Consider the following 24354-nt stretch of genomic DNA (forward strand, 5'->3'; position numbering starts at 1 on the left):
CACAAAAAAACCAAAAAACCTGAAACTATTGAACAAGAAACCAAAAGAACGACCCAAGATTTTCATACATTTTACACAAAACAAAAAGTAGGAAAAGAAAGAAAACGCTGCTAGATTTGTACTCTCTCTCTCTCTCGCAGTAAGACTTGTGACGTCTGGTGTGACTAAATATTTCCACATCTCACGCTTCGTTAACATTTCGGGGATCTTTTCTGAAAAGAAAAACTCTATGCTTGTCTTGTAGAAAAGTTAAGGCAAAGTTATTTTTCAAGTTTAAATAAAATTCAAGTTTCTCAAACACTGGATGGATTTTTTTTAAACACACACACATTTATATATGTGTGTGTGTGTATATATATATATATATATTGAGAGCTCAATACATCTTTTTTTCCCTTCTCCCAAAAAGAAAACTTAATGATATTTCTTGTGGAATAAACAGCACTGCTTTATAAATAAGTGGATATGGTGCATTTACATCTGTTTTACCATTTCCACCAATGAGGAAAACAAAAAAGAAAAAAATAATAGACCCATCCAAGTGCATCTCAGTCCTTCAAAATAATAAAAAAATATTTTCTTTTTTCACTAAACTCAAGCTGTAGCGTCCAAATCAAAAGCAGCTCTGACCAGGAGTACAGGCTCTTTAAATGAAGCTTTCCCTTCACCAGGCTCCTGTTTTCTCTTAGTGGGATTACCCAGAATGCTTTTTGTTGCAGGAAGACTTCAGCGAGACATGAGAGGTCCCACCTAAACAGATATTGTGTATAGTACAGTGGTTTTTATTTTATTTTTTTCAGGGTGTTTTTGCATCTTAGGTGACGACTTCAAAAGATGAACCCGAGCACATGACCGAGGAGCAGGGAGGGAAGTCTTTTAAGTCATTTTTCAGACAGTTACATTCAAATTAAAAAACACACTTGGTTGGTTATCTGCCAAAGTGGTTGCTACAGTAGGCAGACCTTCCAACCAAAGCTGGAGCTGCCCTCCCTGAACGTGCGAGCTTGCTACTTCACTCTGGTGCAGGATGCAAACTTTTCCACCAGCTCTGGTATAAAATCGCTGCTTCGATTATGTCCCATGAAAGCTCTGACCAACTGGGTGCCAGCGCTTCAAACGAGCCAGGCTCGAGGTGAGTAAAGGATGCTTCCTCTTACTCTGTGCTTTAAATCTTCCTCCTGTCTGCTGCCATTTATCAAAGGTAACCAGAGTGAAGCGGCAACAGAGGAAGTCCCGTGTGCTCTGGTTGATCTTTTCCAATTTTTTCGGAGAAATCAAAGAGTGCAAACAAACTAGAAGAAAACAACAAAGCACGCCAACAGAGAGGAGGGAAAAAAAAACACCCCCAAACAACAATAATAAACAATCCTAGTGGTATAGACTTGAGGAAAACAGCGGAACATTTTCACCCCAAGGATGGATTTTACGCACATTCCTGCTTCAAACCTTCCAGCACTTAAATGTTTGGTTTAAGGCTGTTCGCGAGTCCCGACGGGACCCCCAAAGCCAAAATATCTCTCTCTCGCTTCAACATTGCAAACCACGTTCCAGAAAAAAAAACAAAACCAAAAATCCACTCATTATTTACCTTCATAAAAATATACTCGTCTATTCAACCATCCCACTTTCCCATTTTCAACACTTTCCAACAAAATCCTCACTGACACAAAACCAGAAGTTAAAAATCCAAACCACTGCATGTCTATTCAAGCAGCACCAACCAAAAGCAAATAAACGAACAAAAAACGTTAAGCATCAGTCTTCAAAAATTTAATGCTGCACAGATGCTTCAACATGACCGACAAGACAAAAAAGCTTCAGTGATTGTGTCAATGGAGATGATGCAGCAGGGTGTTCGTCAACTTCTCTCCTGGAAAACTGAACTGTGTGTGTCATTCCCCAACTTCCTCCCCAAAAAACAAAACAAAGTTAGTCCCTTTTTTCACTTTAGGTAGGATTAATCGCATGAATTTGCTTGCGAGAGTCTGAGAAAACAACAACAGTGCAATTAAACTTCTGCAGATGTAAATCAAGTATTTCTACTTACAGTATCAGAGGAGATGTAGTAACAGGTTCCAGGTTTGGATATCTAGCACCATAAGTAGGAGAAAGAACTACAAACATGCCACCGTTTGAAAGGAGGTTTGAACAGTTTGAACAGGAAACTTCCCACTGGATCAAATCGCCACACTGAACTCTGGACTTGTGCCACTTTATGGCAGGAAACTAACACACATCTCAGCCTCCTGATGAGTCACTGTCTCAGCAGATTTCCAGAAAATTAAACAAAAACCAAAAAACCCTACATTTGGCGCCTGTAAACAGACGTGTTTACTGAACTGATAGCTGGTAGCTAGTGTTAATTTCCTCCTTCCTGCTTGCCAGCGTTTCCTCGCCTCCAGAATAAACAAAACCCTTTCAGATGGGAAGAAGCGGCTTCCTCGTCACCGCTCGATTTTAAGTTTGTCAGCCTAAAACCAGCCCTGCATCTTCCTTCCTTCCACAACAATGATCAACAGTTTGACAGGAAATGCAAAGCGGGGAGAGAATTTAGCTTCCTGACTAGTTAAATGTCTTCAGACACATATGCAGTGTGAGCAACACCTCACCTACTTCCACTTTTACAACAGATGCCTCGTTTTAGAGAAAGTCATGTGCCCTTCCTGTGTCATACTACAAAACAAAAAACAAAACAGCGCTGACCCCACGTTAAGCCACAAATGCACACTATGTGAGTTAGCATGTTAGCAAAACAGAGAGGGAATAACAGCAGGAGGGGTGATCCTTTAAGAAGAACTGGATCAGAGGAAGAAGACGCCGAGGGGAGGATGACCAATTACTGTACCAACAGCCAACTACGGTTTGCAAAAAACCCCAAAAAGACATAAAAGCCACCTAGTGTAAACAAACCTGCAAAGAATTCTATGTAAACCAAAGGATCCAAGTCTTCTTGTGATGTTGAGTTGCATATGGATGTGAATATGTATTTAAAAACAAAAAGACTAATAATGACCCATAATTAAGCCACTTAAAGTTGCACAATGCTGCCACTCAACATGCAAACAAACCCCTCATTATGAGAGCCAAACAAGATGGAGTCTGTTTTATGCACCCTTTCCCATCATCCTTTGGGGTGGCTTCCAACAATGCCCTGCTGCTTCCCACACATGCGCGCGCACACACACACACACACACGGCTAATTTAATCCCACAAGGCCATTTGGACAGAATGAACAAATTTCAGTGTTGTCTGTGCCACCTGACAGGCTGACACCACTACGTAATGCAAAAAGAGAAAAGGAGAAATAAAAGTGAAAAACCAAAAACAATAAATAGAATATAAAGAAAAAGAAACGGTGCTCTACATGCACAGTAAAGTGCTTTTTGTCTGCAAGCCCTGATCCAGAAAAGAAGGCGTCCTCTATGCTTGTTTGTGACGGGTGATTCTGGGATATAAGTATCAAGTAGCCCTGACTTGTATTTCCTTTATTTTTTAAACGCATCTGTGGAGCATAGTAGTGGGGTTGGAGGACGGGGAGGGAAAGGAGGTCACCCTACTGCGGGGACTTGGGTGGGGTGTGGTGGGAATCTTTGTTGGGGGTTTTCCCTGGGTGTGGGGGCGGAGAGGCCCACCGCCCACCCGGCCTTCGGACCTCCTTCGGGGGTCTGCCTGTGGTGGCACCCGTTGAACTGGGTTTGGAGGAGGGGTGGTAAGTCTCTCTGGCCTTGGCCTCCCCTGAAGGCGTGGAGGTGTCGGGGCACTTCCTCTCCTCGCCTGCTGTGGCAGCGCAGGCTGGCTTAGCTTCCTTAGGAGTGGTTGGTTGCTGTAACGTCGGGGCATCCTTCACCCGCTGGCAGATCTCGGCGTAGGAGGGCTTCCTCTGCTCCTAGCAGGAAAACACAAGACAGTTGTAAAACATTCTGCACACATCCTTACAAAGCTCGTCTGCGGGCAGTTTGTGAACGAGTAGTTTTCATTTCCACCTTGAACTGGACAGAATCAGATCCTCGTACGGGTCCGTTAGCGTCAGTAACGAACTTCCTTACATGCATCTCACATACAATGCCTGGAAAGGTTCAGGCCTTTAGCACACGTGTCTTCAGAAAGAGAGCCCCAACAACAAATTGTTCCAAGCATCATACAAATAGAGAGGTAAGCTGAATTAAGAGACAGAATCTTCAGGTCTTTGCTTATATTTATGCCATTTAGTCCAATGTTTTTGAAAAAGATGACCTTTAAGTCATAGAAAGAACGTCAGTCTGTCCATCAGATGTATTTCCTCTATAATCTCTAGCACTTGCTCTACTTGGGGAGGATCCTTCTTAAGCCAATTCCTTGTTATGGCCTTTTTAGATGCAATCAACAGGATTTTAAAAATATATCTGTCCGTTTTCAGAATCAAATCTCTGGGTAGAAAATCCAGTAAGATGATCCTGGGGTCCTTAGGGATGGCATAGGACATGATGTCACCTGTTAACTTGGATATACTGTCCCAAAATGAAGTCAATTGTGTACACGTCCAAAAGATATGAGAGTGATTGGCGTTCGGGTGACCACACTGTCTCCAACATTTTTGCTGGTGCGCTTGAAATTTGTTAGTAATATGTGGAGTAATAAAGAATCTAATTAGAGTTTTCTACACAAATTCCCTCCAGCTTTTGGAACTAGTTGATGTTTGTTGTGTGGTGCACATATAGTGTGTTGTTACCATTTTGTTTTTCTAGCCCTTTTTGTAGAGTTTAGACACAGTTTTGGTGGGCAGACATTTGTAGGCATTTGTAAAGAGGAAGAACTCCCTTTTAACAGGAAGACATCTCCAGGGACAGGCTCAGAGAGAGAGCCATTAGCCACAAAGTGACAGAGAGAGCCGAAAGAGAGGACCCCAAACAGAAGGAAGGACAGACTGAAGTGAAGCATCAGGGATAGACTTTGTTCCCAATAACTGTTACAATTAGCCCACATTACAACAGCTCGAAGTCAGTAAAACTGTAAAGAAGCTTCTAAAAATACAACAGAACCAGGCAAACTGTGGGATTTAAGTTTCTGTACCTGCTCAGCTGATCTCTGTTTACTTACATTCATCAGCTATGTTGGGCTGAAATCATTTACCGCTACATGAGAACAAGGTTAACTACGATTTTATTTTTTTGCACAGTATCTGCCTCACTCTGCTCACAGCAGCTCACTGTTTGGTTTACACCAGCAGTCCCCAACCCCCGGGGCCATGGACCAGTCCGTGAGTCATTTGGTAGCGGGCAGCGAGAGTTGAAGCTCGGGTGTGAAATTCACGGTTTTCAGGGTTTTTAGCGTTATTTTTTAAATCTTTTTTATCGTTAACTCTGTTTGCCTGGGTCTTTTCCCGTGTGTTATGAATAAATCTTATTTTTTTGGTATCGGTACTGGTTTTATTTTGTTGTATTTATCCACGACAAGGCCGGTCCGTGAAAATATTGTCGGACATTAAACCGGTCCGTGGTGCAAAAAAGGTTGGGGACCGCTGGTTTACACTACACAGCAGTCTCCTAAACGTGTGCAGAAACTTTAATGTCAGGACTGAAAAATTAAAATTGAAAATATTGAAAATCAAAGAATTTGGCTGATAATGAAAATTAGCCTTTGGATGAAATTAAGTGAATATCATTTTTTAATAAACAACAAACATGAAAACAAGGAGACGAGAAAAAATGTATTTTACGCCGATGCAGGTACATGTCAATCAAACTTTTTCATATATGAATATAACGCTGGGGACAGCCTGTAACTACAAACGTTCCCTTTTATACAGTTTGGGAAAACGCTGTAATAAACACGGCAACTGAGCTAAAAACATTCAGAATTTTGGCTCCTGAACATTTCAGAGATTAAGCGGTTCAACATGACAGCAGTGATATGATTGTTGAACCCACATTTGGCATGTTGATTATATTTAATTTGCCAGATCCGTTTCTGTTCACTCCTACGTGTGTGTGTGTGTGCGGTTGCTGTTTCAGCAGCAGTACGTTTCAGACCTTGGCTCGTGTTTTATTGCTATTAAAAAAAAGACCAAAGCTGAGAGAAAAGCAAGGGCTGTTTTTTTTCGCCCCTCCATCAAAACAGATTTTCTTCTTTAAAATGCACCGTTTCCTTCTGACACCTCACACCGACCTAAATTAAAGCTGTAAGAGGAAATTTGCCTTGGGCTTGTTACAAGTAAAGCTTTCTTGGCTGCTACATGTGTCTGTTTTAAAAATGCACAGCTTTTTCCTCTAAAAATCGAGTTGTCTGCAATCAAAATCAATACGAGACTGCGCAGAATTAAGGTGCAATTAATTTGCCTTCTTTTCTTCATGATGAGATTGATTTAATGGTGACTGAGGTGTCTGAGAGGCAGCAAATATTAAAAAGGGCCGGTAAGCAGAAAAAACAAAACAAAAAGGAGGAATCAATACTGACTGTGGCAGCACCGTTGACTTGCACCGATTTGCTTGCAGTGGACAGAGTCCCAGGAACTCGCTCCACAGACAGCTGCACCTCCTTTGGCTTCACCTCTGTCACCTTCACCTCCCTGGAATAAACAAACATGAGCCAACAGCATTAGGGTGGAATAATGAATTTAACATCATTTAGGAGGTCTGCAGTCCTCGAAACGCACATAATGGCTAAAGAAGTGATCAGTGCAACATGAAGAGGCAAACTGATGACTGTAATAAAACGAGATCTAATCAGAAAGCTCCTCCTAACCTTAATGTGGCCGACCTAATATTCAACATTATCTTCTTGTGCAGCTCAGGACTTTGTTTTTTTTTAGATCCTTCTGTGAAATCCCATTGTGTCCCCTTGTGTTGAAGCTTGAATTTAATTTTCGCAAAGTGGACGAACTCGATAAAAGTGGTGGAGGAGCTCACGGTGACTCAAGATTGTGTTGTTGTCCTCTGCCGTGTTTTAAATTCGACCAAGCGATCTACAAAAAGCAGCAGCGTGCTGAAGAGATGGCTTTGAACATGACACTGTCCAAATTTAAACAGGTAAGGTTAAAATTTTATGGGCCTGTTCCCAGAACTTTTTGATCACACCTCATATATCAAAGGTGGAGCCGCCACAAGGCGCACACCAAAGCTATGCATTATCATGTTTATGTGAATACGCAGAAACGAGGTTATTTCCTTGAACCTTGATACATAAAATAATGAGTAGATGACCCTACAAGTTCTAATCTCAAAGTGTTGGTGCAGGATAACTTTTTTCTTGCTCGATTATAGTTTCAGATAAAAGAAAAATAGAAAAAGAAGAAATTTCCATCTGTCCAGGAATTTCCAAACAGCAAATATGACTATAAGGTGTAAAGCAAAGGATGATGAAACAGACAAGCAATGTAATATGAGCTGGGATACCGGTTCTCACAGACCTAAGTATTAAGAAACAAAGCCTTGGTAATATCTTAGGAGGACTCATTTTAAACCACTAGGTGTTCGGAGGATGTCCGTGTGTTGTGGTTTACACATTTGCTTAAGAAGCAAGCGAAAGGTCCCCGGTTTGCTCCCAGGAGGAGACACGAATCCCTTTGGGGAAAAGTATTCACTATAAAAATTCTGCCTTATAAAACATCCGGAGCTTCCCGCTGTGGCGACCCTCGTGAATAAGGGAGCGGCTGAAAGTCGCCTACCCATTTCAGGGTGAGAGAATGAAGCCTAATGGTGCCACATGACTAAAACGTCCAAAATGACACATTTCACAGCTGTGAGAAACTGTCTCAGTGCCATTGCAGGTATGGTGTGTGGCTGCCTTTCCAGTTCTATAGTTAATACCCCTAATTTCCATTTTCTGTCACGTTTACTTCCTATAATGATCTGAAATAGGCTCACAAGCTTCCTGGAAAACGCTGCCTCTTTACCTGCAATGTCAGGCTGTTCTCGTGGGTGGATGGCACCTTTCCTGTCACATCCTCTCTCTCTCTCTCTAAATCGTAGGCTATTATGTTACACGCTTTTCTTAACAGATACTAGAACCATTATGATAATTAATGACAGCATTTCAGTGAATGCTGTGTATGTTCGCAGCCTTATCTTCTACCCTACGGCTGTCAGTAAATGGCTTTTTACAGACTCTGCTCTACGTGCTGCAGTCAACAACATCTGAGTGCTTCTTACGTTACTGGGAGGGAGGGAGCGGGACTGTGCGGCGTGCCAGGGGAAGGGGTCAGCGTCGAGGCGGGGGTCGTGGTCGGGGTGGTCGGCGAGGGCTGGAAGGTTGTGGCCATCGGGGATGTTGAGGACCGGAGAGGCTCTTTGGGACCCGCTGGGGAGAGAGTGCCTCCACTACTGGATTCAGCACTTACATTCTGCATCAAACAAACAGCAAGCAGCAGAAATGACGTATTACAGCAAGTTCTTTTTATTAGCAGTAGGAGAAGTTCTTTACAGGTGAACGTATATCAGTGTACATTGAAAAAGCAGGACCAGTAGCTAAAATTACAGTGTTGGTGGTGCCTTTCTAAAGCCTTCTTTATACTTGTGCTGTTTTTCCATATCATAAAGAAATGTTAGATTAATGCTCCATATCGTGAGCCAACACACTCGAGAATCAGATTATTACTCTCAAGAGTCTCACCTCTATTTTGAGGAAGATTTAAAAAAAAAAAACAACAAAAAAAAAAAAACATATTTCAAGGTATGTCTGTGAAGGTTCTCAGTCATCCAGGTCATCGTAGTCTAAGGAGCTTGGAAAGAAAAGTGTCTGGACTTCTTTAAGTTGTTTGAAGACGTTTCACCTCTCATCCGAGGAGCTTCTTCAGTTCTAGGGTCAAAGAGGTGGTGGCTTACGACATAGATGGCTGTCTGCCATCTATAATCCAGTTTTGAGATCCCTTCCCAGACGCCTTAACTCCCACTCACATCCTGGGCCTTCTGACCTCAGGAAATCACAAGATAGGGTGGAGCTAGGTTTCACAATGAGTTCACCCGAAACCCTGGCTGATTGTGAGCCACACCTGTTTTCACACCTTGGCTCGTGTGATTAGGTAGAGGATCACTGGGGGTTCTTCGGGGAGGGGGGGGACGACACACCACAGGGTTTAAATCTGGGACTCTCCACCATTTGACCCTAGAACTGAAGAAGCTTCTCGGATGAGAGGTGGAACGCCTTCAAGCAACTTAGAAGTCCAGACGCTTTTCTTTCCAAGCTCCTTAGACTATTTAAAGGTATCGTTGCAGTTTGAACAGCCCGTTTTGTTTTTAGGAAGTGTCCTATCCGAGTCGAGTCACCATGAAATATCTGCGTGGCAGCCGCAATAAGAGCTGGATGAATTCTCTATTCTTTCTAAGTTCCTTTAGCAGAGGATACACTGGGGCAGCTTTTATGAAACAATTCAAAATCATGCACCGAAACCATGCTGACCCTTCACAAAAACAAATCACCAACATGGCTGATGTGTGTTGTGTGTGAATTGTTGTCATACTTTTATGCTGTGTGCTGAGTGGCAGCTTGTCATGGTCACTCCCGATTGTTTTTTCTTATTTTAAGAAAATCGTATTTTTCTTTTGCACGCTCACTGCTCTCCTCACAAAAGTAAAACCGGCAAAATGGCACTTTCTGGAGCACGCGCTGTGATTGTACCCATCTTTACCACAAAACCTGTGTCTATTATTATCTTTGCTAACCAAGCACTTTACTTTATTATATTTGGATTTTTATTCACTGAGTAAAAATCCTCGTTTATACCAGAAGATTTAATTTAATATAACAATAAAACTCCAGGGCTTATTGGAGTTTACATTTATTCATACAGAATTTAACACACCACTGACAAACCTATAGCTCAGTTTGAGTTTAGCATCAGTTCCTACCCGTTCCTTGGAGTTTCCGACGACTACGCTGCTGGCCAGTCGGTTGTCAAAGACGTCGTCAGTTTTGAGCTGGCCGGCTGCTCCGGGCAGAGGAGGGAAGCTGGAGAGACCGAGCTCAAAGCTTGGAGATGGAGGTTTTGGGGGCGGAGGTGGCGACTGAGGCGTCACTCTCTACAAAGAGGCAACAAAGAGTCAGGAAAAAAAAAAACGTCTTCGATTCACTTTCAAGATGTAAGGAATACATAACAAGTACTAATCTTGGTTTGCTTCCTTTAAACTGAACATGAACTCACAGAAAAACTGTGGAATTTAAAGTTTGAAACGAATCAGAATGACGAGGATAAAAATCAGTACTTACTGTAAACTTTTCGTCCCTCTTTTTCCTAGAAGCAGAAACATTTTTCCTTTAAGAAAAAGAACATCTCAATTTACAAACATCCGTTCTATCTAAAAACACCGACTTCACCTTACACAATGTCACCTAGAATTAATTAGTTGAGACTCTCATGTTAACACAATGTGAAGACTGAAAGATTTTAATAGGTTGGAACCAAAGAATAGTTTCACTAATTATGCATCTGACAGAATGTGAAACATGGCCACAACCTCCCCTTCTGTTCCTCAGTTGGTGCACAGAATCGTGATGGCACAAGGAGGTTGACCTCCTGGATATGAAATGTCACCACTTCATCATTTTATCCAGTTACATGCAAAACTTTTAGTAGCTGATTAATTTTTGAGGAACAGGGCAAAAAAAGATATAATTTCAGATCCCATTAAACACAGAGACAAGTAAATGTAAAGCTTAAGATGTTGGGCCACCAGAACAGCTTCAAGTCCTCTAAAAGAAACTCGCTCATCTGCTGTTTTAATGGTGAGTCATTGTCATTCTGGAAGCGATCGCTGGCAGCACGACATAAATGTTTCATCAGAGGATAAAGGTGATCACTCAGAACAGCTTTGGATAAGGTGTGGCCAAAAAGCTCCAAAACATTACCTCACTCAAATTTGGCTGATGCCCTGTTCAGTGTCATCATCTCTTAGTTTGTCCAGACAGCTTCCAATGCGGCTGCTATTCTTAGAAGTCCTGTTGTGCCCACTTACACTCTTTGCTCTGCAATTTAGCCAGATGGCAAATCTCGCCTTCGTTTAAAAGTGACGAAAAATCTGGATGGAGGTCGATCACTGGTGATGGGAGCTGGGTCTCAGTTTAAAGTTAGTTTGTAAGACTGAACAGAGTGAGTCAGGCGAGGAGTGAGAGAAGGAGCACGATTCGCCTCGCTTTTAGTTTTTCCACTTTCACAAAAATTGAATCCAGTTGAAGAATTGTGCCAATCGCGAGCCTCGATAGGCGGGGATTGGTCCGACAGGGCCTCCGCCTGGGCTGCTGCCCAACACAAAGTGCTGCGGATGCTGTACCACAATGACCCGGTTGAGGTGTATGCGAAGATGATTCTGAATGGGAGGTTGGCCAAATTTAAATCAGGTAAGGTTTTTAATTTTTAGAGCTCAATTTCCAAACATTTTGACCACACCTTGTACTGACCGTTTCCCCTAAGAGGACCAAAACTTCAGGAAATTTGTGGCATCCCATTTCCAAAGACATTGTGTCCAAGAACAAAAGAAGAGAATCACCTGAGCCTGTTTACTGTTTGCACTTTAGGACAACCACATTCAAAACGTCAGTGTAAACTGTTGAATTCCTCTCATAACACATTGCCACTCCCCTCTGATAGTGCAGGTTTCCAGAGTTACTGCTCTACACAAGTAAATGATCAGTGCCTGACCTTCCTCGGCCGATCCCCAGCGAGTAGTCTGTGGTTGCGGGCTCCGTTACTCGCCCCGTGCCCACAGTGTCCCTGCGAGGGAAGGCTGCAGTGGAGGGTAACCTGGTTCTGGGTTGGCTGGTGGGGAGTCGCGTTGGCGGGCTGCTGCGAGCCCCATTGAGCCTCTCGCTGGGAAAGCTGGCAAAGAGGCTCGGGCTGTCCAGTAGCCCAGTGCTGCGATCCGCTGTGGGGATGGTCGGCCTCAGGTGAGGTTTGCTGTGATTCCTGCAGAAAAGGAAAACCTTGTGAGCCCATGTGAGCATTAAAACTTGGGTTTAAAGTGAATAATTGAACCCTGGGCCTACAATAATAAACTCATTCTGTGAAGGACCCCGCAAGTGACAGGTAAAACCAGATGGTGAGATTTCATTTGTGTTTGTGTTGCGTCTTCAGCCTTTGGAGGCGTAAAAATCTACAAACTCAGTGAAACTGGAAGTGGATAAATTATTTAGATACAATCATTTCCTATATGCTGATGGTTTATTTGCGAAATACAAAAGGAACTGATTTTCTGAGATTTTAGCCGCACAACCATCTCTGGGGTTTACAGAGAATGAAAAACAGCACACATCCAGCGAGCAGCAGCTCTATGATCAAAAATGCCTCGTTGATGTCAGAGCAGAGTGGCCAGACTGCTTCAAGCTAACAGGAAGACGACCTGAACTCAAAAAGCCACTCATTACAACTAAAGTACGCAGAAGAGCATCTCTGAATCAACAACTCCTCAAACCTCGAAACAGAAGAGCTAAAGCAGCAGAAGACGACACCTGGTGCCACTCCTGTCAGCTAAAAACAGAAAACTCAGGCTACAATCACGTGGGCTCACCAAAACTGGACAACAGAAGACAACTTCACAGACTTTTACCCCATTAAATTCATATTGTAACAAATCCTTAATTTAAAAAAACAAAACAAAAAACAACCTCAAAACTTTGATAAGCAGGTAAATAATAATCATATAGTTAATCTGTCAATCATGTAGCAGATTTCACCCCTGGGATTACAAATAAGTAAAAACAAATGTTTTATGTTCTATGTTCGGTTTGTTTAAACACACATGGCCACACAGCTGTGTGTCATACACACAACATTAGTGGGTGAACAGCTGATCACACCCTGTGTGAGGGTGATGGAGATGTGCTGGGACGACTGAGGAACTTCCAGTGTGTTTACATGTGGAGAAAGGTGAGATGCTGCCCGTTTACCTGGATTTATTATTCCAACAGCAACAACACGTACATCAACTACATTGTTCCACTGAACTATAACAAACCTGTTCCTGGGCGAGTAGTGTCTGACAGTGAGGGGCGACGTCGCTGGTTTGAAACTGTGTGATGTAAATCCGTTGATGAACTGGTTGTTGTGAAATGGAGTAACCTGGAGACAGAAAAACATCAAAGTTAAATAAGATGCATTTAAGTAACAAATTATTAAGCTCGTTGTGTGACTTTTGAACTTAATGTTTTCTAATGTAGTTATTGATATTGTATGTTTATAGAAAGTGTTTTAAAATGTGAAAGTGGCTCTAAACCTATTAATGCTTCATAGCACCAATTTAAACAGTTTATATTTAATAAAGCAGCCACCATAGAAAGCACAGAGTATTATTCAGACCATGTCACCTTTCATACAGACACAGAAAAAAAGTCAATATTAAACACAAGTAACTAAATTTAATCCTAGTGCTGATCTGCTGGTCCTGATTTAATCTTAAATCCAAAAACAATTGTGAATTTACCATTTTTAATACACAACTGAGCACCTGTTTGACTTCTTCTTTCCCAAATCCAATAAGTACACAGTAACTCATTCTTACCAGCGCGGGGTCGATGAAGCTGTGTGTGGCCGACCAGGCCTGCGGCGTGATGAGGCTGTATAAGGGGAATTGCTGCTGGGGGCTGTAAACCGGAGGGATGTAGTAGGATGTGTAGCGCTGCTGAGCGTATGGGTTCACCTCCACCGGCCGGTAACCGTTCTTTGGTATGAAAGTGTTGATAGCGATTGCCTTCGCCTTTATCCTCGCCTGGTAGAAAGAGCCCGAACAGAGAGAGAAATTAGCACCAGCGCCCAAAAGAGGGATCAATATTATAACTAACTGCTAATACAGTTGAGGAAAAAATACAAATAAAAAATACATTTCTCAACCATCTTCACAAAATTTGTTTGTTTCATCGGTTGTTGATAGATATTCATGTGTACCATGGGCTTAGAGGTAATGATCAACTTTTTTCAGCCAAATCTAAAAAAAAGTTTTAGTACAGAAGAATGCAACTTACATTTACACGCCTCATGTGTTCCTTAACTAACAAGCAGACCTCTGAATGAACCCCTTAAGCAAAAATCTGTGATTTGTGAGCTGTCTACTAAAATGTTGGATGTGTGCTTCTCTGCTGATTCATTATGCATGACAGGGGATAATATTTGACTTTTGAGACCACATTCATTAACAGAAGTGGTTTGAATATAGCTCAAAATGCATAAACTGACAGTGACGAGAGCCTGAAATCACCACTAGCAGGGTGCATCTGGTACTGGATATGCTGGTCTCTGCTTGAAACCAGGATGTTCTCGAGCATCTTTTGATTTGCAAATTTTTTTCTTTCCAGCTCAGCCTCAAACCAATAAAATGAAAGCCTACCTTTATTGGCTTCCCTTGGAAGGTCTTCACTTCCTCACGGAGATATTGATATGCCTTTAAAACAAAGGAAACAGGCACAGCATTAGTGACTTAAAACACACGAAAATCACCGATTACTTTGATGCTCACACTCAGATTTAAATACTAGTATAAATTACTATGAAATCAAAACTGAATGAATGCATGAAATTAACTGTCCACATGTACGGATACCTGCTGTGCATCTGCTTCTGATTCAAAAGTGATGAACCAGTTGTCATTGTAGGCAAATTCACAGTTGATAAACTTGGGTAAGTTGTCCCCCTTAAAAAGAGCCTCGACCTCCTGCAAAACAAGAGAAACTCATTTCATTCCACTGTTTCACTACAGATCTGCTACAACCCCGGTGGCCCAGGCTGGGCCCAAGCGTTAAGACACGAACCTTACAACTATTTCTTAGAAAGTCTAGTAGCTTTCTGATACTGTTCACTCCTTTAACACATAAAAAAGCCAGCAAGCCTATGAAAAAATAATAATAACGAAGATCTATTCAGTTTATGTCTCCCAATTACAGATAACAGTTTAAAAAGTGGACATAGCCACCATGTTGCCTTACATGTTTATTTTCAATAGAATCTGCAATCAGAACAGCTGCCCCCTGCTGGTCATAAGACTGCAGGTTTGAGGCACTTTGTATTGACGTCATGCTTCAGACCTGGAAGCTTCCCCCATCTGTCATATTGCCTAATGGCAGATTAGATCATTCTTTGCTATATGTGAATGATTTCATTGGTGGCCTCTTGTTGGCACACCGTGGGAAATAAACTACACAAGTGCTGTATTAGTTTAACCTGAAGCAGCTTCATTCAAAATTATACCTTGAAGCAGAGAATGTGTCCAATATTAAGGCTATTTACCATTTCCCAACTGGGAGAACTTGTACTTCTACAGGTCTGCTTTCTGTTTTATTAGCATCCCTCCAAAAGCCCCTGTTTTTAAATGTGTGTGACCAGTCATGAACCCACACTCATCTATGGGGGGGGTTCTTCAAGCAGCCAGATTCACCTTCTGGTTTGGTTTTGTCATTATTATTATTATTTTTAAACTCCACAGAGTACTAGTTTACACATTCTCTTAACAAGCAAAACAAAACCCTTCTTTTTAGCTGCGTCATGAAGTGCATCACGGAGAGCTGCACTACTGGGCGACCCCTTGTTGCTTCTAGAGATGCTTATAATTTTTGGCTATTTGATGAATTTAATTCATATCTGCCATAAAGACATCAGGAGACACTACAAGCATGTTTTCCGATGTCTTCTCTCTGTGGGTACAAAACGCATTAAAGAAGCCTTCACAAATTCCCGCAGGTTAAACTGGACCAAAGGTACATTATTACATTTAATACTCGTAAGATTTAGACTACAAACAACCCATAATTGAATAAGCTGCAGAAAACCACGTTTCGCTGCTACTCTCTCTATATTTCACAACTAAATATGATGCTCTGAGCAAAATAACTAGTGTACTTTCCAGTATTAAGGAAATATGGGGAATGATGTGATAGAAAAATATTGTTTATATGAGCAGATCTGTTTGACGTGGACTTTCTGCGGAGCTGAAAATGCACCGCTGTGATAACAGTCATTAGCTCGGAGTCAGCTGAACTGAAAATGTTCTGTCAGGCTGGGGCAGATAAGCGAGTTACTGATATCACACAAGACTCTGCAAATGTTTTACCTTCACTGCTCGACAGGAAAATGCTTCTCAATAACCTCAAAATGCTCAAAATGTGTGGTTTGTGGTGCTTGCTGGGAAAGGACGGGTCCTGGCTGGATAAAAGCCCGACTTTGCATTTTGGAAAGGTGAGGTGTCTACCTTAAATGTCTACTCTCTGGTCTCCTTCGGAGTCATACCACCTCGTTATCATGGTTTAATTAGCTTAATGTGTAACAGTGACAGCATTCTGCAGACTCAGCTTTAAGCATAACAGAGATTGATTTAAAAAACATCCAAGAACACGACATAAAACACACCAAATCCTAAATAAATCAAGGATACATGTATAGTTACCTGTTCAGGCACATATGATAAATAAAAAACTAATAATTATAGTGACTGAGGCATAAGAATTCACTATATTAAGTTATGCATTCTAACAGAAACATTAAATAATTCAGTCTGTCGACTTCATCCATGTTTAAACTTCATTAGCAGAATATTTCCCCCTGAATTCAGAAATGAGTAAAATATTAAAGAAGAACTAAATTTAATTAACTAAAAGTAAACATTTATCTACTTGCATTTCTATTTACATTCCCAGTTTAACTACCGGGACTGTAAATAGAAGACCTTCTAAACAAATGTGAACAGACCATAAAGGCAAACTATCAATCAGACACCCAGACCAGACTGGCGTCTACAGTGTACATAAGCTATGCTTGTATTCTAGGCGTGAGCCATTTCCATGGAATAATAATGCTTCTAGTGTTTGTTGACTCATGACAGTAGCGTCAAATGACAGACGTGTAATTGGACATCGTGTTTCGGCACTGACCTCTATAGGCGTGCTCTCTGGAACCTCTCTGAGGATCACGATGCAGCGGTTCTGATTGGGTCGCACCTTTTCCCCCTTCTCATCCACCTGGACCAATGGCAAAGCTGCAGGAAGCCATAAAGAAATGGTGTTATGGGCCATTTCAGGAAGGATCAATCAGTACATCCCACCTAATAAGCCCTTCAGAATCAGCTGGTTTATTACGTGCAATAACTTTCACAGATCTAATGAAACCTTGCAAAATGTTCACCTTCAAACTATGAAAAGTTTCCTGGTTATGTGTCCTGAAGGAACTCACAGGTGGGCTGAAATTCGATGTCTTTTAAGTCACTTTTCTTCCCCCAGCATTTTTGAGCCTCAAATATCCACATGAAATTTTTAGAGCTGAAACAGCACATTTGAGCTCTGTGAAAATCTGCTATAAGCTACATTTACCGGGTTTTTTTCCAGCCACGTATGGACATGAAATGTGTAAGTCTTCCAACGCTTCAAACGAATTAATTTTACACCCACATCCAAGAGTCACAATCTAAAGCAAATCCTTTTTCTTGACTAAAAATGAACACAAACATAACCCAATATAATGATAGTTTCAACATTTAAAGTGCAGAAATGTAGTTTCTATGACCTGCATTTTATGTTAATCTGTTTGTGAAGATTTCGTTTTTCTTTTCTGTAAACTTAAAGGCTGATATCACCGTGGCAGGCATCTTGTCCAAAAAAGTCAGACCATAAATCTACTTTCTGGATACATTTTGGTGCACGGCTCCTCTAACAGACTTCTATTTTAACATGTGCAGATGTGACTAGACTGTGTGTAACAGATATTAAAAGTGCTTTTCAGGCTCTGTATTTCATGTGGGTACCTCCTGTATTCACAAAGTTACGACGACTCAAATATGCTGGAAAAAAATAATGCAAATTAAACACTGACTAATCTCGCAGTTTTACTCTTATTTTCTATGACAGACACTCACACACACACCAGAGTGTACAACAGTCTCATATTAAATATGAACAAAGTTTAAAATGATGAGGTCAGAGTATTCAACTCCTATGAGCCCAAAGCTCCAGCTATGATCTCATAGCTGGAGCTTTGGGCACAGCAGCCCCATCCACCTGTTTGTGAGGAGCAGCCAATCAGGAAAAAAGTTGTCTTAAATGGAGGGGAAGGGAGCTAAAAGTGACTGTTTCAGACAGGATGGACGGGGTCTGCACTCAGGCTTTGTATAAGATAGATAAATATGTGAAATTCCTAATCATGGCTGCAGGACCTGAAACTGGCCAAACAGGTGATCTGTAAATTACAAGCAGTTTCATACTTGAACATCTTCAGAAAAAGAATATTAATGCTAAAAGCCTAATCGCAGCGTAATTACATGATGGTTTATTTACAGTAACCTGATTAAATTCAAATATAAAAATCTTGGCAGTGTACAGATCAATGAGCCATTAAATAAAAAGGCCTCCAAGCTAGAAAGGATTAATTTAAGCAGTAAACTAAGTACGAGCACAAATCAAACACAAATAGGTAAGACTCTGCTGGATGCACTTTAACGACCTCTCCTGGGAAATCAACTCCAACCACATGCTGATAGAAATTCACTCTGATAAGGTTTTCTTGACATGCAGCTTGTTCAGGTAAACAACCATAATGACGGGTTCTGATTGAACTCCAAAAAAAAATAACTGGTGCATAAAACTGTGATTTTGAAAGCATTTCGCTCACATCGTAAGATGTCCACAATCAGCTCCACGTCCGTGCTGAGCTTTTTGATGTGGTCCAGGTTGGCCACCGTCACAATTGGCACATATTGGTCACTGTCCATTTGGGAGATGAGGTACATGTCACTGGCCAGATTCTCCCTGCCAAACCGAGACGCAGACAGGAGAGGTTAGTTACACTTTCATGGTGTAGGTGGCAAAAGGTGCAGCAGTGAAAACAAACTTCATTTACTCTGATAAACACAATTCTGTGATTAGCACCCACAGTTGCACCTGCTCTTAAATAAGAGCGACTCTTACACGTCTAATAAACATCAGCTTTGTTGAGGGTGACACACTGCATCTGAATCGCTGCTCTTCTCTTTTGACACTCTTAGCTCCTTCAGTTTACAGCTGTTGCACATTTGGCTGCTTTACTTGTGCAACTGTGAGCTTTTTCTCAAAGGAATGCACTGTAGGTGTGTATAGTCCAGTATTTTGTAACCCAGCAGTAGTCTTTTGGTTTCTATAGCTTCTTGTTTTCATATCTGATCAGTATTTTTTTTTCCTTTCTTTTAACTTCCACTGTAGTTTTGGAGAAGCTAACAGTATGCTATTGTTGTTGGCTTGTTCCAAGTTCACAGAGAGGAGAAAATGAAATGAATTTTTCAAGGCCTCAGTTCCTCTCAAATCAGCAGCTAAGCCACCACCACCGCAGAGGCATTCAAAAGTATGAAATAAGGCTTTCATTCAGACTACGCCTGACGCCCACAGCCAAAGGGAGAGAGAGAGAGAAGAGGCCTGATCGGTATCAAAAACAATACATAGTCTTCCAGTACACTAGCTGCACACACACATTTAATTATTGATGGATTTAATAATTCTTTTAGCGCATGAACAATGATGTTAGAACATATACAATTACCATCACACCTCCCAGTACGACCGAAAATATTAATTTACTCTGACAAAGAGAGAGAGGGGAAAAAAAAAAAAAAAAAAAGCAGAATTCCCATGAACCCTGTTAGGACACACACACACACACACACACACACACACACACACACACACACACACACACACGGCTGATTCAGTGTACAAATGCTCCACAAAGGCACCCTGAGACACCACTTTTGGATCTTGTCGGCCGTTTGGTTTGTTTTGTTGCGTCATGCAATATAACATTCACACCACTGACCGTACTGACTTCACCCACCGCTGTTTAAGTCTTCTCTTTTATGGTTATTTTACTTTAATAAGCCTTAATTGGAATGAGTGTGTGGCCCAGTTTGTGACAGTCTAAATGAGCAGTGTTACAACATTCAACCCACAGAGCTCAAGTGTCCCTCCAACAAAAATGTTGAAACACACAAAATCCACACAAGTAATTAGGAGGCAGTGCTACGACCCAGGTGGAGTGGGAGAAAATGTTTTCCTAGAACTAACAGCAGCCCTTGTTAACGCCGTCACTGTAAATGTGGTCAAAACCTAAAAGTCCTTTAAAAGGACCACCTGGTCAAAAAGCTTAGACATCATTGGTCACAGGCTTGTTTTAAACAAGGAAGGTAGAAAGAAAAAAGCCCCATCTTGCTTAGTTTTTCATGATCTCTATATTAAGAAGATTTCTTGTAAACTTTGCTGCAGGCTGAAAGCAGCCGTGTCTACAGAGGAAGGCAGATTTATTTTTAACCTTTAGCTTTCAGATTACTACTACTAATACTCACACCAATAATACCACTAATAAAGAGAACTATAATACGAGATGGGTATTTGGTTAAGATTTGCAGCAGTACACCCCCCCCTCCCTCCTATGAGTCACTATAAATGCATACTGCGCCTGTAGCTGGACACTGCCTTGCATTAAAAGTGTTTAGCACAAGGCTCATTATGGTTTAAAGCCCCATGTTGTACTTTAAAAGCAATCTCATGGGCAGTCACCGTTGTTCGAAACGATCTTAAATTCTCTAGTAGAACAAATACACACAAATGCAAATAAACAAACCACATATTAAAAGTCTGGATTTTGTCTTGATGCCAAAAATAAAATAAAATTTGGGCCCTGGGAGTAAACCAGGAGAAAACCAATAGCATATGAGAGCAAGCATAGAGCAGACACATTTTTGTTTATGGTACAGTGGGTTTCAGGTCGTGTTCACACGTGCAGCCAGCCAACAGTCATAGTTGGGGAGCACACAGATGCAGACCCTTGGGAGCACAGGCAGATGACAACATTTACGTCATGAAGGCTACTGTGGACGCCTGAGGTTTCACTGCCACAGAAAGTATTATTTGAGCCTAATGTGCTGATTATACCAATCAGGATCCACAGGATTCAAGGAGGCAGAATAACACATGAGTGGATTGCACACAGTCATCCACAAGTCATTGTGTTAATCACTTTCAAGTAGATGTTTTTCCTTCCAGATCTTAATTTAAGTGCTTTTCTCCATTAGCAAGTATGAAACAGCTGCTGAGCAATGATTGAAGTAGATGTGCTGAGATTTCCAGTTTCTCATGGACAGTTCGAGGCTTAGTGAAGGAGATGTTCCTACATTCAAAGAAAAGCATAAAATTCTGGGCTGTAATGTGATATGAAGCTATTGGCTCACCGGGAAAGACAGAACTCCAGGGTCTTCTTCAGGTGCTCCCTCAAGCCCTCCTGGGGGTTGTCAGGCTGGGGATCACTGCCTGTTGATAGAGGATAAAGATTTTGGTAAAATAAGGAGCAACTAAGCTTATGTCTAATCCTGTAAACACTATCCAGACAATGAAATGGGATGTGGGTGGAGAGGGTTGTAAAATATGGAGAAGGAAAAAAAGAAAGAAGAAAAGCACCAAAAGAGTGTCGTATTTACACACAGCAAATACTCATGCAAGCTAATTTAATGTGTTGGAAGCAATGGCACGGGCGCTAAGAAACCTACTCCTACACGGTTGTATAATCACTGTCATCTTAATACCACCCATTCCTCCCTTAGCCTCGTTGTTTTTGTCAACACTTCTTTCAAGCAGAGGGCACTTAAAAAGATAAATGTCTTGTAGCAGATCGTGTCTGGAACAGGTCAATGAAATTTTAATGATGCAATAAATAACACATAAAACAAATACCTCTCAAGCGGTCACTGTTCTCCTTCAAAAATAAATCTACTGCCCGAGGACAGACTGTCCCTTAATATTCGACCACATTAGCCGACTGTGTTTGGTTGGAGTTCATTCTAACCTTGAGTTGACCAAGATCAGGTGAAATCAAACATATTTAGATCCCTGTGTGATTGAAGAGGCCAACACACTTAAAATTACTGATGGCCGCCAGTGCCATCCCTCAGCCTTCTAATAGCCGTGCCTGTGGTATAAATGTGGACATCGTCTCGATTTCAAGTTACTTTGTTTACAAACTTGGGTGTCCACGCTGCCCCATCAAAAATCAGCACAAAAGTATCCATGTGTAGACATGTGGAAAAACACCACTGATACACAACTACTTCAGAGCCTCCTCTGACTAACAACCAATCACTAACCAGCCCACCTGTGTGCCCTGGCTGCCCAGGCTTGGGGTATTCTGTGTAGGCTGACTCGGAGCACTCCAGAGTGACGGGGGCTGGCTCAGCCAGCATTACTGGTACCGGTGGAGGCTCATCTGGGTCGGTTAGAAGGGGCTCCTTGTAAGCCTTGTCTTCACTGGCTTCATAGCCTGTGACAATCAACAATGGGCATTATGATAATGATTAAAGGCATAGGAATATCACCAGATGTATAAAAGGGGGGCTATTATGAGGATAATAGTAGTTATTTTTATTTATGGACTTCAGAGTAGCTTTACATGGTTTGTAGTTCAAATTAGTTTATTGGAATCTTAAACTAGGCCTTGATCCAGCTCCTCGGCTCAACCTCTAAAACCAGCCATTTAAGGACACCCTACCTTTAAACTGTGTTGGTTCTGATTGGCTGCCCCTCCAGCTACAGGTGTGAACAGCAGGTGGGTGGGGGTGACATCATACATAGATACTCAGTATTTAGATCAGTCTGAGCATTTGGCTCACACTGTTTACGTGACAGATGCTCTCCTCATCATTTGAAATTTTGATTTGATTAATATGAACATATACAGCAGAAGGAAAAGCAAGAAAACAGCTCCAATGTGAATTGAGAGCAGTGTCCTTTTTAAGTTCCAAGTGCCCAATTTCCAACCTTGTCCCAGTTCAGCAACAATACACCTGTGCAATGACAAATGGACATTATTACCAGAGGCAATCTGAAGCATCTGGCCTGGCACATAAACTCAGCCTTTTTCCTGATTAAGATGCAAAGACCATCATTCTGGACGCTCTTTTCCTTTTAGAGCACAACAGATCTTCTTCTAGAAATACACAATGATAATGTGAGCAACTTAAATAATGAATAATTATGAATTATTAAAGGCTGGGCAAAAAAATTATGTAATTACAAAATAAAACCTTTTCTACAGCACTAATTACATCTAAACAAAAACAAGTATTGCCTTTAAAACAAATCATCCATCTTAACATAAATGTAAATATTGCACTACTGGTAATATTGTACTAATAACAGTACTAACAAGTGGCTTTTTTGGTCCATTATGCAATGATAAATACATTTACTGGAAATGTTTCTCAAATAAAGTGTACCAAGAAAGAAACTCTATATTTCGTGCTACAGACAAACACACTATTTCTGGCTGTAGCATAGCAATAAGCCTAGCAATAAATCCTGAGAATTAGTGCTGTGGATTTAATTTACACTGAATTGAAAACAAGGTGGGTATGAAGGCAATGTCGAGTCAACAGCAAATTAAAATGACAACAGATCACAAAGGAGGGATGTACCAGAACAGAATGAAACATGATAGCATACTTCTAAAACCAGAGAAAAATTACATTCAGGTAATCAAGCACATAACCATTAATTAAAACAGTACTGGGACCAATTTTAATACTGTATTTATAAAAAGATAAATCAGGGTTAAACAGTGTGGGACTAGTAAAGCCATCGTATTCAAGAGCATTTACCTCTTACTTTGTGTTTGAGGGTTTTAAGCAACCTCCATCAAATCACAGTGCCGGCAATTTTCCTTTAGGTCTGGCTAAACTCTCTTCAGGGTGCTCTATGGAAATACTCTGCACATGACTGAACGGTACAGTGACTTAAACTGAAAACAGTTTATCTACTCAGAGCCGTGTCCCCCATGGGAAATGGTTCGTTTTATCTTTTAGATTCGTTTCAAACACAAAAGACTTGGCAGGAGCTGACATAACAGCGACCATAACAGCACAGCACAAAGGCCACTTCACAGATGAAAATAAAAAAGTAAATCTTTTAAGAGAAGTGAACTCTCTGATTGGAAGTAATCCGTGGGAGGTTCAGTAAAAGTTGCATCCTTTGAACTTAGTGGCTGTACTGGTGAGGCACAACTTTTACTTTAAAGGGAAACGTTTCCAATTACTTTCCACTTTTCAAGTTTCAGTAAAGCTTGGTGAGGAAAATCTAATTATTTCCAGACAAGTTTGTGTTTTCCATGGAAACTACAGGTGATTTCAGCAACCTGCTGGCAACCAAAACAATCACAAGGTGGTTTTTCAACAGCATTTATTATCATTTTTAAATGGTCAATCTCCAGCAACCACTCACTAACTGGTTGAGGAACACATTTTTCTCTAGTGGCCTGAAGCTGTGATGAGGTCACTAAACAGTCTCTAGGCCTGTGGGACTTCTGTTCAAATCCTCAGACCTGCTTACTCTTTCAAACTTTAGCACAAAGCACACCGCAAAAGTCAAAATAAACACAGATGTGGCTAACTAGAAGCGACAAGTGA

At 41.2% G+C, this 24354-nt stretch overlaps 1 protein-coding gene across 3 annotated transcripts in view; it reads right to left on the reverse strand.

Moving 5' to 3' along the window:
- larp4b (La ribonucleoprotein 4B) overlaps positions 1 to 24354 on the reverse strand; it is a 50111-nt gene continuing 25757 nt past the window's right edge. The window contains exons 4-17 of one of the 3 annotated variants that reach the window (XM_063462251.1): positions 22050 to 22214; positions 21133 to 21211; positions 18549 to 18685; positions 16820 to 16923; positions 14500 to 14610; positions 14287 to 14340; positions 13465 to 13671; positions 12922 to 13025; positions 11610 to 11873; positions 10181 to 10205; positions 9823 to 9993; positions 8128 to 8318; positions 6434 to 6545; positions 1 to 3887 (exon numbers count right to left, since the gene is read on the reverse strand). In XM_063462251.1, the coding sequence (XP_063318321.1) occupies positions 3555 to 3887; positions 6434 to 6545; positions 8128 to 8318; positions 9823 to 9993; positions 10181 to 10205; positions 11610 to 11873; positions 12922 to 13025; positions 13465 to 13671; positions 14287 to 14340; positions 14500 to 14610; positions 16820 to 16923; positions 18549 to 18685; positions 21133 to 21211; positions 22050 to 22214 (2057 nt within the window). In that variant the 3' untranslated portion in view covers positions 1 to 3554. Of the gene's footprint in view, positions 3888 to 6433; positions 6546 to 8127; positions 8319 to 9822; positions 9994 to 10180; positions 10227 to 11609; positions 11874 to 12921; positions 13026 to 13464; positions 13672 to 14286; positions 14341 to 14499; positions 14611 to 16819; positions 16924 to 18548; positions 18686 to 21132; positions 21212 to 22049; positions 22215 to 24354 lie in introns of all 3 variants that reach the window. The other 2 variants (XM_063462250.1, XM_063462252.1) reach the window with 2 other exon arrangements.

The sequence above is a fragment of the Pelmatolapia mariae genome, linkage group LG18 (genome assembly GCF_036321145.2).
Source record: "Pelmatolapia mariae isolate MD_Pm_ZW linkage group LG18, Pm_UMD_F_2, whole genome shotgun sequence".
NCBI classification, from domain to species: Eukaryota; Metazoa; Chordata; class Actinopteri; order Cichliformes; family Cichlidae; genus Pelmatolapia; species Pelmatolapia mariae.